The following is a 16,616-nucleotide window of genomic DNA, read 5'->3' as shown; positions in this document are numbered from 1 at the left end:
ACTTAAAAGTCACTTCACACTGCCATGCTGTACTAAAGATGCCCTAACAAAAGTAAGCGTGCTCTATATTTCCACTGAAGATGAAAACCAAAAATAATTTAGAAAGATAATCAGATATATAATAATCTGCCTTCTGACGCTTTCCAAATCTTTCTAACTGTCAACAACAATCTATTTTAACACACAGACTTAGTTTGTTTGGGGTTTTTTTATTAATTTACTTAGGGAGTTGTGTGGTTTTTTGTTTTGTTACCAGCAGTTCAAGGAATTAAAATAGCAGCCAAACACTGGACAGTTCTTTCCAATCCCTAAAGTGAGGATAACTGCTTCCAGACCAGACGAAAAAGACTGTGTGGCCAAAAATATGTCTGCTTTCTCCAACTTTATCACATGGTAAACCAGAAGATAAAGTCATTCACATTCTTAGCCATTGCAGTCCCCATAATGTGAAATTCCTTTTCAGTTATCAAGCACAAGGATTTCCAACTACTAGTATCATATTTCTACAAACTTTGAGGGGTTCATGGGATTTAAATGGCTTGTGCACCCTCCAAGTGGGATGGAATGCAGAATAATCTGTTTTATTCTCACATCTTGGTCTTAAAGCCTAAACAAAAACTACAAATGAAATACACTAAAAATAGAGGTAGCTCCCAGTAGCCCTCCAACAACATCTTGTGGTCTTTGTTAAGAGTCCAATATATAGTGGCATCAGTGTGTCTGATATCAAAGATATTTTTAATTGTAAAGATAGGACAAAGCTGCACATTAATCTAATAAAGCCAAGATGGATCTCATGCATAAAGAATGACAAGATTAAAATACTGCAAGTATCAGTAAGTTGCTTCTTTACCATGTAAAAAGTTTTCTTTCTCTTTAAATGCCCTGGGATGGGATGCAAAATAACAATGGTGTAATCATCTTGCATATTTCAGGATATTATCCAAGCAGAGACCTAGTTTTATGGCTGACAGCAATGTAACTATCACCCACTGATGTTAATACAGAATAAACTACATTATAGGAAACATTTATGTAAGACTGGAGACAAATTCAACATAGCAGATTTAGGAATACCTTGTCAAGCTGACCGACTATTCCATATTCATGAAATGATACCTGGACAAAGTTACATGAAATAAAATACAAAAATGGCATTACCTTCCAGGTATGGTACTGAAAAGTTGGTGCTGACATGATTAATCATCCTGCAGGTCATAACATCACTGCCACAAGGCTCATAGTGCCAGTCACACTCATTACGAGGGTTGTAGTAGTCACAAAATATTGCTGATGAGAGAAAAAGAGAAGCTGATTAAAAACATGGTTGCGAGACTGCAGCTCTGATCAGGTCTTTAAAGGTACAAGCTAAATGAATCTACATGTTAAGCCAGCAAAATTTCTCTTGAGGTGCAGGACCTGGACTTTCTTCTACTATACTATATTCCACTATATTCCACTACACTATACTATACTTCAGCAAGGCGTTCGACAGTCTCCCACATCATCCTCATAAGGAAGCTTAGAAAGTGTGGGTTGGATGAATGGACAGTGGGGTGGATTGTAAACTGGTTGAAAGACAGAGCTCAGAGTGTTGAGATTAGGGGCACAGAGTCTAGTTGGAGGTCAGTGACGAGTGGTGTTCCCCAGGGGTCAGTACTGGGTCCAGTCCTCTTCAATATATTCATCGATGACCTGGATGAGGGGATAGAGTGCACCCTCAGCAAGTTTGCTGATGACACAAAGCTGGGAGGGGTGGCTGACACACCGGAAGGCTGTGCCGCCACACAGAGACCTGGACAGGCTGGAGATCTGGGCAAAGAGGAACCTTATGAAATTCAATAAGGGCAAGCGTAGGGTGCTGCACCTGGGGAGGAATAACCCCATGCACCAGTACAGGTTGGGGGCTGACCTGCTGGAGAGCAGCTCAGTGGAAAGAGACCTGGGAGTCCTGGTGGACAACAGGATGACCATGAGCCAGCAATGTGCCCTTATGGCCAAGAAGGCCAATGGCATCCTGGGGTGCATCAGGAAGAGTGTGGCCAGCAGGTCGAGGGAGGTCATTCTCCCCCTCTACTCTGCCTTGGTGGGGCCGCACCTGGAGTACTGTGTCCAGTTCTGGGCTTCCTGGTTCAAGAGGGACAGGGAACTGCTGGAGAGGGTACAGCAAAGGGCTACCAAGACGATTAGGGGACCGGAACACCTCTCTTATGAAGAAAGACTGAGGGATTTGGGTCTCTTCAGTCTGGGAAAAAAAAGACAGCTGAGGGGGGACCTTATCAACACTTATAAATGCTTAAAGAAGGGTGGGTGTCAGGAGGATGGGGCCAGGCTCTTTTCAGTGGTGCCCAGTGACAGGACAAGAGGTAATGGGCACAAACTTGAATGTAGGAAGTTCCCCCTAAACATGAGGAGGAACTTCTTTACTTTGAGGGTGGCAGAGCACTGGAATAGCCTGCCCAGAGGGGTTGTGGAGTCTCTGTCTCTGGGGAAATTCAAAACCCGCCTGGACGCGTTCCTGTGCAGCCTGCTCTAGGTGACCCTGCTCTGTCAGGGGGGTTGGACTAGATGATCGCCAGAGGTGCCTTCCAACCCCTACCATTCTGTGATTCTGTGATTCGATACTATACTATACTATATATAGGGTACATCAAAATTTAGGGTCAAAACTCTGGGGTCCAAGATTTTCATATTAAACAGTCAAGCTGCAGGGTAAAAATGTTTGATTCAAATGACAAAAAAAAATAATGTTGATTTTAATTTAAAATTAAGGGTAAATTTCTGAGAGTATTTTTTGTATCTAGCTACTAGCAAACTCCTAAAACTTCCTGCAGTATATTCAAAATAGTTCTACCTTGCTGTATCACATGGGCTGAGAGTCACCTCCAGCAAGCTAAGATGAAGCATATAAGACATTATCAACACAACTTAAAACAGAATTCAGATTAGATGACTAAAGACAGAGGAAGGAGCTTTTATAAGCTTATGTATCTGAGCTGACCGAAACGTCTAAGTTCTGTTTCACTGACTTCTTACACTTAAAAACTACAAATAGCCTTAAGTATGAAACAGAATGAATTTTTAAAAATTAAAAAAAATTTACACTTCTGCCACTTAGAATCTCAAAATTTTGTTTTGAGCACTTTTTGGGGAAATATTAATTTAAATATTATTTTACATTATTTTATGATGTACTGGTATGAGCATGAGCACCACTAACGGACACTGCTTAATATACTCAATTCTGATTAGGTTCATCTACACAGGAATACTTCTGTATATTTTTGCTATAATCAAATTCTGAATAATTTGAAAAAATGAGAGAGAAGCAAAGGATAACAGCAGTTGCAGTTCATCAATTACCAAGCAAAAGGGAGGGATGTCTTCAAACCTAGCCTTAATACAAAAAAAAAAAAAAAAGAGAGAAAGAAGACAGGAGAGAAAGAAGAAGAAAAAGGAAAAGGAAAAAGAAGGAGGAAAAGGAAACAGAGAAGCTAGGCTGAATAAAAGGCAATTGAAATATACAAATTTACTAGTTCTGTCCATTCCCCAATATACTGCAAAAATAAATTGCATTGCATAGCTAGCGTAACCTTGCAGTGACGGTATTAATGATTTATTTGATCACAGAATCTTCATGGTTGGAAAGGACCTTTGAGATCATCGAGTCCAACCAAACAACCTACAATCTCTGCCACTAGAGCATGCCCTGAAGTGCCACATCTAGACGTTTCTTAAACACCTCTAGGGATGGTGACTCAACCACCTCCCTGGGCAGGCTGTTCCAGTGCCTGACCACTCTTTCTGTAAAGTAATTCTTCCTAATATCTAATCTAAACCTCCCCTGCCACAACTTCAGACCATTTCCTCTGGTCCTGTCACTATTTACTTGGGAGAGGAGGCCAACACCAACCTCTCTCCAACCTCCTTTCAGGTAGCTGTAGAGGGCAATGAGGTGATAGGCTTTCTGACAGCAGACAGAAAGATACAGTTGTGTTTAACTGTTACTCACGGCATATATCAGGAGTTCTCCAGAAAACACAGGCCTGAGCCTTGGTACATTCTTGAGCATATGCAGCAACTGCAGAACAGAAGCACTCACAATCTCCACCACTGTCACAAGAGCAGGCATCATGAACACAAGCTTCATAGAACGGAGTCGGGTCCACCTGTTGGGGAAAGAAATGATGCCACAGTCCATCTCCAAATTAGTTTTCAAACTAGTAAGCTTGAGATATCTCTTGAGATATGGGAATTGAGCTGGGCAGGAATGAGAATGTTTCTAAGAATTACCAAATGAAGTCTTATCTCCCAGCAAGCTTTGCCAACCAAGTGGTGAGCAATATCAGAAAGGCTGCACTTCATAGCCAATATGAAGCAGAGAATTTTGTGCTTGCCAGTTTTTGGAGTTTATCCAATAGCACATTAGCAAAAAATTTCCACTTTTTTGCTTGGCACTGCAAGAGGAGAAACTTAAGACTGGATTTTAGCCAGTGAAGGAATCAACATAGAAACACATATTAAGTTAATTACATTGATAGTTCTTTGTGACTTTTCCACTGTCAGTTAAGAACAAACTGTTGCTAATATTACCATATTTCACAAAAGAGACAAGAAATAGAGAGGAGTGCTCTCTGTGCACTGTCCTCTGGAAGAGGTGGGCCTGACATAGGGTATGCTATGGTAATTTGGAGGCACAGTACTAGCAGCTAACCCTGCCTAAACTGTGTGATGTCAGTGGTTACCAAGAACATCCCTTCTGTGGGTTGAATATTACAGAGAGCAGTGGTCTCTTCAACAGCCACCTTTCAAGTACAGTATGCATTTCTGTCAGAAGAGGGGTCTGAGGCCTTTCAGAACTTGCGGTATTGACATCTCAAAAGATACGGTGCAACTGCAGCACACACAGACCTATTCACGCTAGATTTTTGAACCTAGCTTACACAGCAGTAGCAGTGAAACTGTGGTGATGAACGTGGGTTTGTGCAGCCAGGGCTGACACCACTACAAGTCCCATTGCCACAGATATTAAACTATTTTGACTAAGGCTAACTGAAATGTGCTGATACCTGTAGCTGTACCAAAGAATTAAAAGAAAATCAGTCTATTTACTGATCTTTTCATTCATTTCTGATGATCTCTCTGCTTCTGCACTAACCGAAATGCAGTGTGCTGTCCCATCACTTACTGCCCTCTACAAACCTTGGAGTGACAAATTTTAAAGACTGGACTCCGGATGATATTGCATTCTTTTTCTGCCCAGGACTTCCGATGTGGTTTCACATCACAGGGCTTAATCTCTTCTGTGACATCTGGGCACACGAAAGACTGTTTCCAGGAATTCCCAAACTTCAGAGCATTAGTCTCCTGCAGCCCATTCCTTGTTGTAAAGTCATTGTTAGACTTGTCATCAAAGTTGCCACACAGACCACACACTTTGCCCTGGAAAAGGAAATTAACATATGCACAGCTTTTAAATATGGAAGTGGGAAACAGACTCCACTAAAGAACAAAACATTGACATTAGAAAGGACAACTGACTCTTTGTGTAAACGCTGTATTTTCATCTTTACTTGCAAATCATTTGTACAGAAATTAAACCTTTATCTGTCTGTGTATTCAGCTGCCATGTCTTCCCTCCTTGAAACCAATTATACTCAGTATATTTCCATGTCTCTGTGGCAGCCCTTGATCCAACTTAGAGCACTAAAGAGTGGATAAGTCTCTTTCAGCCAAGAAGAATTAATTTATTTCCCATTCTTCTCAATTTATCATAACTCAGCTATTAATATAAGCCTGAGGGAATTTCGTTCTGCTTAAAACTGGTTTTATTAAAAGTTTTTAACATAATGAGCACCATTTCTTCATCCATGGAAAAAAAAATGACAGGGACTCATTTTTCTTGAAAGAAAGAATTTACCAGTTTACTCACAATAGTGAATTTTTGGTAGTGCTATTTAAGGCACATCAGCCCCCTCAAGCAACACTATGTCCCTGTTTATATAACCCCACACCTCCTCATTCAGCCCAGTGAATTCAGTACTCTATAATTCAGTATGCTGGGTTTCAGAAATCAGAACCATCTCCATATATTGCATAGAGAGTTTGATTTTAACTCAGGGCTGAGATTCCATGCAGTATCCCCTAAATTACTTTGGATGTTTGGCTGTTAATATTCACAAACTCAGAATGCCTTACATGTCTAGCTTTGTTGCAATCATACGCTATGCATCCTCTGTAATGCATTGTGATGGACCAAGGAACTCCAATAGCACCTCTGCAAACTGTGATAGTAATAATGCAAGCGAATCATCAATGTGCAGAGGATATAGGAATTAAACACAGAGTCAGACTAAAAGAACATTTGTTTCCTTATCTCATTTATCTATTCATACTACTACTTCAGAAAAAGACAGACAGGTCCTAACTTTGTAATCAGGGGTCAGCTTGATGAAAACAGTAGTCTTCTTATCCCAGATAAGCATCACACCATTGCTGGCCTCAATAACAAGGTAGAGGCCTACTGTCCTGTTCCAATATTTCACATCATCACCGTGATCTCGCTGAATTTCTTTATAATCTTTGTTCTCCAATTTCAGTTCAGTTTTCTGAAACATAAAAAGAGAAACATTGTAACACTAACTTTTATGATGACATAAAATATGAGACGCTCATAATAATACAACTCATTCTGAAACTAATAGCTCAAAGTCTGGGATGATTTTCCAAGATGACAGAGAGTGGTGTAAGCATCTTTGAGAGAGGTTTCAGTACCTGAGAATCTACACCTTTACAGATTAATCTGTTAGGGCCTCTAACCTTTACTTGTTATAGCTGCTTTTAGGGACATGGCTTTGGAGCATTACTTTTTTTGAAATACTTGAATACTGATATATATGCACTGCATATCACTACTCACCCCTAGAAAAATTTTAATAGCCTTTGAGCAGGTGACTCCTGTAGTTCCACAAGGGACATTCTCTGTGATGATACTGAACGAGCCACTGGAATTTTTGTCACCACAAAAATCCTATTGAAAAGGAAAAAATGAGCATAAGAAAATTAGGTAGAATATTTAATTTTTTAGTTCAATATAATAATAATTTCAATAATTTAAATTTCTACAATGTATAAATCGTTACCACTGCTTCATGTGTGAAATCCTACACACATATATTTTTACAGACACACGAACATAAACACATACGTCTCTACATACATATAAACAGTTAATACAGTCTTGTGTGTGGCAAACCCTGGAAACAAGGGGGACAATAAAACAAAATGAGGAATATATCTTTAAATATAAACATCTTTGTTTTGTAAACTTAGAATTTTGATTTATTTCACAACTGATAATGAGCTGTTAGCTCTCGTAAAGTAGTCCTGTTATATACAATTTATGACCACTGTTATCACAAAAAAAGCCCACTCACACAGCTTGCCTGCACTGAAAATACAGTATTTATCCTGGCAGAATGTGTAAACAGCACAGGAACAGTGATGGCAGGCACAAGGAATGACAAAACCAAAGAGGAAAGCAGATCTTCAAGGCAATAGAATGTCATTTCAGCCCTCCTGATGAGTATTACCTGAGTAGCCACATATTCACAACTCCCATCAAAGTCATAGAATTTTCCATCAAAGGTGATATAATGGCCACTTCCATATATGATACAAGTCCCATAGCACACATCTTTAGTGCAGCTCCAATCTCCGTTTTGGCAGGTACTAGAAGAGAGCAGAAGAGCTGAATTTTCAGGTCTCACCAAGAGCGTGCTGTTTGGAAAACTGCAGAACAAACCAAGCAGCTACCTCATACAACATGATAATGTACACAATACCCATTTCAGTGTTACAATGTCTTAAGTCTCAACTTCAACAGTTTAGCCTGTTTTTAAGCCTATAAAATGATTTTTAACTCTGGCCAGCTACATTTTTTAGATCTGATAACGTTTATATTTAAAAAATGAGTGCATTTTCCCAATAAGAAATGCCTACTGAAAACAGAGGTATCTACTACCCCAATATTTGGAGCACAATCTGTACTTCCTCAGACAGCAAAAAATATGCCTGAAAATATAGGTTTATACTTGCAACTACAGCCACCGTAGTACATAAGCCTAGACATGACTACTAATTTACTGCATACAACGTATTCTAGAAGAGAGTACAAAATTGTAACTTACCAGGTGTTGCAGTCCACTGTTATCTTCTCTCCAGGAGAATACTGCTGGTTGTTATGACTGCACGGGCAGTCCTTCTCCCGAACACAGCCCCCTTTCCCATCATCAAATAGACCTTTAGGACACACACAGCCTGAGACACACTCTGCCTGGAACTAAAGAATATAAGGAGATATTATTACTTTGGGAAAAATCACTCCATTTTTCATCCACTTCTTCAGAAGCACTCTGGTAAAAACGGCATTTATAACCAGAGCGCCTAATATTAATTAGTTTTATAAGGTTTTTCTTTCTAGGTTTCTAAAGTTTTTCTTTTCTTTTTTGATTGTCTAAGAACCCAAATCGTATTTCACTTGGGAGGTATGACTGTACTGAAGACACGATAAAAAGAAAATGGAGAGGGAAAACGTAAGGGGAATCATCATGAAATTGGCAACAGAGTAATATCATAGGGGAGAAAAGAAAGGAAAATTAAACCAAAAAGAAATAAGCTGTTATTACAACTGCATTTTCTATGTTGCACTGTCATTTAAAGAATACAGAATAAAGGGAACATAACACGGAGAAAATACATACATGATCAGTTCGACGAGTATGACAACTACGTTGCACAGGCGTTTGCGAAGTCCACTTTGGGGATGTGTTGCAGTCAAAGTACATCTTGTTAGAAGAACATTCTGTTGCGTCTGAAAGGTATATTGTTGGTTCATATGAATCAAGAAAAGGCAAAATAAATATATGTGAAAGGTGGTAGTTACTGAGAAACCTCAGGGTGTGCCTATTCTTATGAAAAAAAGCGGCTCAGTGAAGACAGAACAAAGTGAAAATGTGTAACTGTTTCACATAAAGAGAAAAAACAAATATGCAAAACAAATAAGTGATGAATTCAAATGCAAAGTGTAGGTTTGTGTTTGTAGGTTGCATTATGGCTTTTATTTTATTTTACTTTATAGAATGTCACTTACTTTTCATTCTTATTGTCACTGAAGTACACTGGATCTTTGCATTTCGGCAAACACTAGAAAAGAAGTGAATTAAGTAGAAATTAAAAAAAAAAGTAAGCTCAGTGTCTTCAATTTAAACCTAAGGATTTGTTTATATAAATTTGAGAGTATTTATCAGAGATGTCCTGCATAATTTCTAATGATATTTCAAGGTGAACTCTATTGATGTGAACTCATGAATTTTCACTTGGAGAAAAAGCGTATCAAGATTTTAGGCACAGTTACAGAAAGGTTATGTTCTAAGGAATGACAGCTATTCTATTAATCCTTAATACTATGGTTTTTGATAACTCGGGAAACAGATAATAATGAGACAGATACTAATGATAATTTAAATCAAAGCCTTCGTTTGGATACACAGTCTATTTTCATGCCTATTCAACTCATATGCTGCAAATTTATTAGCCTGTGTGCTTCATCTGCTGGATGAGAGAAGGAAGTATTTCAGAGTTTGCACTGATGACTCATGCAGCAAACAGTTGTCAGAGTCCATGATAAAAAAACTAGAATTGTCAAAGTTGCTTTCAAAAGCCTATGCTACAGTAAACACTTATCAAGAGGACCTTTGTCCAGTGCAAAACACAAGCAATCTGTCTCTGTCAGAGAAAGAAACAGCAACATAACTTTAGAGCTGTCCTTTTATCTTCTGTTTACTTCTCTGCTCAACAAAGCCCTATTAACAGTGCAGCTTCATAGTAACATTTACCTTTGAAGGCCAGTACTCACACCTCCAAACAAAGCTGCACTTCTCAATTATTAATAAATTACAGTGCAACAGGATGATGCTTTGCTCAGCACGAAGATGGTGTCAAACGCATTACAAATGTTCATCAAAGCACAAAAAGAAGCTGAGCAGCTTACACCCAATAAGCAAATTTTAAAAGGGCTTTTATGCCCACAAAAGAGAAGCCACAATAAAACATACCAACGTTCTCCATCTTTTGTGACATGTTCCCCTGCTTCCAGATATGATCCCTTGTAATAACATGGGCACTTGGAGACGGGCACACAGGTACCCTGGTTATCCAAGTATGTATTATGTGGGCAGCCACAGCCATCCACAGGAACAAAGTCTTGCAAGCAATACTTTTCACCATCAGCAAGGGAACGACAGGTTTGCTGGCACATTGTAAGATTGTAAAGGAAGATTTGGTTTCCTGGGCAGGCAGACACTTCACTAGCTGGAGGGAAAATAAACAAACTGATAAATAAGGGATGTGGGATCGCCAATTTAACCTTGACATTTCTGTTTTGGTTTCTTTGGCTGTGCAGCATGTAGTGGTAAAAATACTCCCTTAGATCTTAATAAAGTACAAAAATATTATAAGTTACAAGTAATGCTAGCATAACTTTGTTTACTAGTTGAAGACTTCTTTTTAACTGCTACTAATAGTTTCTACTTTCATACCCATATTTGTTTCACATAGTGATAATCAGAGAGAGAGTATAATACAATAAACTCCTAGTCTCAACAATACTGTGCTGTTGACGAAACACAAGCACAATGATAAAAAAAGACACTGATAAGCAAAGACAATGTAAAAGCTTTGATGGCTGGGATTCCATTAGTCAAAGATAGAAATAGCATTATTATTTAAACTGGGGAAAGAAGGTGAAAGTGAAAAATACTGCTTTCTACTTTTAAATATGTCATGAAAAAATGACAGCTAAAGAATATAACATGAATTAGCAAGCATTATAAGCATTGTCTCTTTAAATTCATTAGACATTTCTAAGGTACTCCAAATCCATTAACATTGAGATCACTGACAAACAAATTCAGAAAGAACCTGCTTATTACTCATGGCTAATTAATTTCACAGGGATTACAGTTCCACTACTTACTGCAGACGCTTTTTCTCCAGCCTCCCAGTATGATCCCTTTGAAAGCACAAGCTCTTGAGTAAGAGGACAAGGCAGCACACAAGCATTCTTCACCGTCTTCGCAGAGGCAGGTGTCATATTTACATTTCTGAAAAAAAGAACGAAAGGGTCAGTAAACCCACAGAAAACCAATGGGCAACTGCAACTCAGTTGCTATGAAATATCCTATGTCCTTTTTCTGATGTTGTTTTTATTAATTACCAAGACCAGAGAACAATGTAAGGAATGAACAAAGACCAGAGACTGAAAGTGCTAGTCCAAGTCCAAGTCTGGATCCTAACCTAAACCAAGCCTCTTGAACCTTTGAAAAGTAGCCAGCCTCCTACAAACACCTTTTGTGAAGGATTCTCTGCTCTGGTGAGACCCCAGATGGAGTACTACATCCAGCTCTAGAGCCCTCAGTATAGCAAAGACATGGACCGGCTAGAGCCACAAAGATGATCGGAGGGATGGAACACCTCTCCTGTGAGGACAGGCTGAGAGAGTTGGGGCTGTTTATCCCGGAGAAGAGAAGGCTCTGGGGAGACCTCATTGAGGCCCTTCAGTACTTAAAGGGGGCTTATAGGAAAGATGGGAACAAACGTTTTAGCAGGGCTTGTTGCGATAGGAGAAGGGGTAATGGTTTTAAACTGAAAGAGGGTAGAGTAGACACAAGGAAGAAATTTTTTATGCTGCGGGTGGTGAAACACTGGAGGAGGTTGCCCAGAGAGGTGGTGGATGTCCCATCCCTAGAAATGTTCAAGGTCAGGTTGGATGGGGCTCTGAGCAACCAGTTTTAGTTGAAGATGTCCCTGCTCATTGCAAGGGGTTGGACTAGGTGACCTTTAAATGTCACTTCTAACCCAAACTATTCTATGACTCTGTGGTTCTATGATTTTGATACCGTTCTCTCTCAGTTACAACTTAAAAATGCAGAGATACATAAAAATTAAAAATTGTAATGGTAAGGTATTAATCAGACGTATGAAGATCTTCAGAAAATTTGAGCTCAGAGTGAATTCTAGGCATGAGCAAAGACTTAGGAATTTCTTCTTTTCTGCTTAGGTAAGCCTCACTTACCACTCAATAGTGATGGGCACAAGGAGAAAAGAAACCATGGAGATTCTGGCATGAAAATGATTTGGTGTTACATTCCAACCAATGCAGGAAACTTAATATTTTTTTTTTAATGACTTAATAGCTACTAACGTGTAAGGGCAGACTTAAACTTTCTATGCACCTCTTGAATCTTCTTTCCAGTTCAAATATCCAGTCCAATAAAAAAGTACATTAAATACCAAACATAAGAAACCAGAAGAATAATTTTTTTCTTCAGCAGCATTCCATAAGAATCTCATCATAGGAGATACTTTGGATGCATGCTATGTTGCCTCAGGTAATCACTGCAAAAACCTCACCAGCTCTTATGCGTAAGCTACTCAGTAACGTCTCAAATGTTTGAACAATGATAAATGTCTACATTCATCCATCTGAAATAAAGCAGTACTAAAAAGAGTGCAAGATTACAATACCTTATAGTATTCTGAAGGATCAATGACTAAATGACATCTTGCAAAAGGACCCTCTGGATTTTTCAGCAAAGAACACCAATGCTCAGCGTAATTTGCTGCAAAAAAGGGAGAAAAAAAGAAATTTTATCATCATATTCATTACATTCACTTATCTTCCTTGTGCCATGTCTAGTTATGTTGTCACATAAATGCTATGCAATAATACAAATGAGAGAACTATGTGCACTTTGGGGAGTGGAGAAACTACATGCATTCACTGTACATATATTTCTATTTTCTGATTCAGCTATCTAGCAGTAGACATGCAATCATAAAATCAAAAATTGTATCTTACTGCTCCAACTTGTCTACATGGAATTGTGACAGTCCTTTCCATTTGGGGACCATAAAGCTAAGTTAAACATTGTGATAATTAATACTACGAAATACAAGCTGCCTTTGCGGATAATATAAATGAATGACCTTGCTTCCCTATCTTCCAGCTCAGGATTCCTCTGCAATCACCTCCTAAACTTTCATTTCAATTTGATGGGAAATCAGTGCTTATATGTATACATACTTGCAGAAATTAATTTGACAGTCCTCTAAAAAAACTTCAATGCCACACTACAACTCTTACACACCTGTTGCAGTAATATATAGCAATGCTGCTCATTCTGTCAGAAGCCAACCATCTGACTTATTAGTGTGCTTACCACTTTCAATACTGAGGCTGCAGGGGTCTTCCAGCTTTTCTACCTGGTCTGTACAGGTGGACTGAGCTTTCCAGGTGTTAGCAAAGGCAGACCCTGTAGCTTCTACCAGCCCACTGCTTGTTTTAAAGTCATCACCTTCCACTCCATTAAAGTTTCCACAAAGACCTATTGAAAAGCAGGTAAAAATTTTACCTAATTATTACTCATTCTCATTCTAAAAGGTCAAAGGGAAAGGAACAACTGATCACAAACATTAGAAACACAAGTTCATACAGCTGATTATTCCACCTCAACATTAATGCATACTATAAGTACTGAAGATTTAGGAGCCCTATTTTAAATCTTTAACCTCTTGAGAAGAGTAGTCTTCATGAAGATACCTCTGCCTCAGGGGATCACTCCCCTAACCTGTATTTTTTATGCTTTCTGATGATATTAAAACCACAAAATGCACCAAAAGCCTGGTTTTGTGGATAGTTAAAAATCATACTGAATATAAAATGAAGGGATATTATAAGAAACATTCATGTACTGGCACCAGAGTGATAGGTCACTTCAATATGAAATAATAAAAATGCATTTCTAGTTTGTTTGAGTCAATTCTCTTCCAATATTTTGGTTTCTGCTTTTAGTTTCCTTCTCTTGAATCAATAAGTAGCATGAACTTTCACTCATGTAAAGAATAAATGATGCTTCAGCTGTGGAACAGCATGGCTTTGCTTCCCATTTGAATAGACACTTGCCTTGAAGTTTTCCTTGAACTGATTGATCCACAGTCACAAACAGCTGCATGACTGGTACCAACTGGATCTGCAGCTGAAGCCCAAAAGAAGTTTGTACAATAAGGTAGTAGGAAGATGGCCTGAATACCGAGAAGCTGGCTGAAAAACAAAACAGGAACTGTGCAGTAAACACACACATAGGCTGCCTAAAGAAACACTTCCTATTAGATTCTAAGGCATTACCTGCCATGAAAACTCTGAGATTAGGATCAAATTACCCATTATTTTCTTCTAAAAATCGCTGACCAACTAGATGCAATGCTGGTCCCCATGAACTTAAGTTGAATACCTATAAAGACTCATCCCTGGGAATAGAATCAAATTCAGGTTTTTTTGCAATACAGCTTCAATACTAACTCATTGATGCTGATTAATCTAAAGAGCGAGAGATTTTCTGAGAAAGTATTATCCCAGCACTGTTGCACACAATAAGTAATAGACGTGTCTCTACAAGCCAATACATAGCTAAATACCACTACTTATAAAACATTAGATGCTTATACGTAAGTTAATCAAGCCATTATAGAAAATCAGAAGAACTGACATAAAAAATCAGCATAATGGAGGAATCAGGCTTCCTAATTCATAGAATATATCAAGTTGGAAGCAACCTGTAACTATCATCAAGTTCAGCTCCCTGCTCCTCACAGGACTACCTAAAACTAAACTCTAGGTCTAAGAGTGTCGTGCAGATGCTCCTTGAATTCTGACAGGTTTGATGCCGTGATCGCTTCCCTCGGGAGGCTGTTCCAGTGACCGACAACCCTCCCAGTGAAGAACCTTTTCTTAATGTCCAATCCGAACTTCCCCCATGCAGCTTCATACCATCTCCTCGTGTCCTATCACTGGTCACCAGCAAGAGAAGATCAGCACCTCTCCCTCTGTTGCTCCTCTTGAAGAAGTTGTAGACCGGGATATGGTAACCCCTGAGCCTTCTCTCCTCTTTTCTCTAAACTGAACCAATCGAGTGACCTCAGCTGCTCCTCACAAGACTTGCCCTCGAGACTTTTCACCATCTTGGTCACCCTCCTCTGGACACTCCCAATAGTTTTACTTCAGCTTTACTGAAGTCCAAAAAACCAACATCTACTGACTAATGAATTTTTTATAGCAAATTTATTATTATATGCTCTATTTATCTATTTAATCTACTTCTTAGATGGTCTATTTTATTGCCTAGAGCATTTTAATTTCTCTAAACTTTCAGCTACACACTGTAATTGTTTTTGTGCAAGCATTCATTAATGTATCATACCGTGAATACTTATCTTTTCAGATAAAGTATTACTTGCAAGTAACTTGCCATCTGCAGACAGGATGGTAAATAAGAAACAACACACACTGTGTCAGTGTGCTGCCTGAACATATCTAAAAAGGAGTGATAAATGGAAGTTCTACGTTCCTTTCAAAAGTTACTCCCAGAGTTCACAGCTGCTGTCTGATAGTGACTTTCCACCAGAAGTTAAGCTCCTAAATTAGGTGATTTGAGTCAGCCTCTGAAAGTATTTGTCTAAATCCACTGATTATATAAAAAGATGCTGATGTCTCAAGTGAGCTGGGAAGATGAGAGAGTGCTACACAGCGCATCCTTTTTTCCTGCCCTGGTTTACCAGAAAATACAGAAGTTACCTTCTGACATGCTTTTTTCCCACAGGAAAAAAAAAAAGCATGCGGAAGAAGTGAGGTGGGAGAGACATCCCTGAGCCTCACCATGACTGAGAGCCAGGACATGCGTACACTATGTAGCCAGACTTGGAAAGTGCTAAATACCCCTCTTTATAGGAAGGTTAAGTTATCTGCTTTAAATTTATGCCATGACAATTCCTCTTTCCCAAGCTACATGCTGAAGTATATTTGAGGTGTATAAAAAAAGTGAAGGGACATATTTTTTCAATCATCTGCTGTATACGGAGTCAGTCTGCCCATGAAATTCTCAGTGACAACTATGAAATCACATTCATCCACAAGCTGTTCCAAAATCTGAACAAATTTCATATGCTTCTTTTTGACCTTTACCCCTGAAAAAACACAACCCCACGTGAGAATTCAGGTGTGTGACACATGACCCACAAGGCTATTTCCCTTACCTGACACATGAGGCACGTTCACTGTCATCTCATTCAGCAACACACTGCCATCTGATCTGAAAACCACCACCTGTATAATAGCAAATAGAATCAATGTGGTTCCAGGTACTGAGAGGAAAAGGAACTAATAAAAAAAATTAAGAGGGGAGACATTTTGCACATTTAGACTGTGACTTGAACTTAAAATCTTTGAAAGGAAGAACGTGTCTGAAAACTGAACGTGGCACCAGACCTGTAGGATACAAGTAAGGTTTCATCTTGCTAATCAGTGTTTCACTTACACCTGCATGCAACAATTTATAGCAGTAACAAAATAGAAAGCTTATTTATATTGGGCACCTTGGTTTCAGCAAGTAATAGAAAAGATTGGTCCTTCAGGATCTATAAAAAGTTCCTATTCCCTATAAAAGCATGTGCCACAGTTTCCCTGTAATGGTTTAGGATGATTTTGGTGTGGTAAGAAAGCA

General features: G+C 38.9%; 1 protein-coding gene across 1 annotated transcript in view; it reads right to left on the bottom strand.

Moving 5' to 3' along the window:
- MUC2 (mucin 2, oligomeric mucus/gel-forming) overlaps positions 1-16,616 on the bottom strand; it is a 65,700-nt gene that overhangs the window by 39,215 nt on the left and 9,869 nt on the right. The window contains exons 11-25 of the mRNA XM_074586820.1: positions 16,150-16,219; positions 14,024-14,161; positions 13,281-13,445; positions 12,586-12,680; positions 11,032-11,162; positions 10,116-10,367; positions 9,152-9,204; positions 8,763-8,872; positions 8,190-8,341; positions 7,593-7,731; positions 6,920-7,030; positions 6,429-6,608; positions 5,203-5,442; positions 4,013-4,169; positions 1,162-1,290 (exon numbers count right to left, since the gene is read on the bottom strand). Coding sequence (XP_074442921.1) covers positions 1,162-1,290; positions 4,013-4,169; positions 5,203-5,442; positions 6,429-6,608; positions 6,920-7,030; positions 7,593-7,731; positions 8,190-8,341; positions 8,763-8,872; positions 9,152-9,204; positions 10,116-10,367; positions 11,032-11,162; positions 12,586-12,680; positions 13,281-13,445; positions 14,024-14,161; positions 16,150-16,219 — 2,122 coding nt within the window. The remainder of the gene's footprint in view (positions 1-1,161; positions 1,291-4,012; positions 4,170-5,202; positions 5,443-6,428; positions 6,609-6,919; positions 7,031-7,592; positions 7,732-8,189; positions 8,342-8,762; positions 8,873-9,151; positions 9,205-10,115; positions 10,368-11,031; positions 11,163-12,585; positions 12,681-13,280; positions 13,446-14,023; positions 14,162-16,149; positions 16,220-16,616) is intronic.

This window comes from Larus michahellis, chromosome 4 (genome assembly GCF_964199755.1).
Source record: "Larus michahellis chromosome 4, bLarMic1.1, whole genome shotgun sequence".
Classification (NCBI taxonomy): domain Eukaryota; kingdom Metazoa; phylum Chordata; class Aves; order Charadriiformes; family Laridae; genus Larus; species Larus michahellis.
This window is presented reverse-complemented; position numbering and strand designations above follow the sequence as displayed.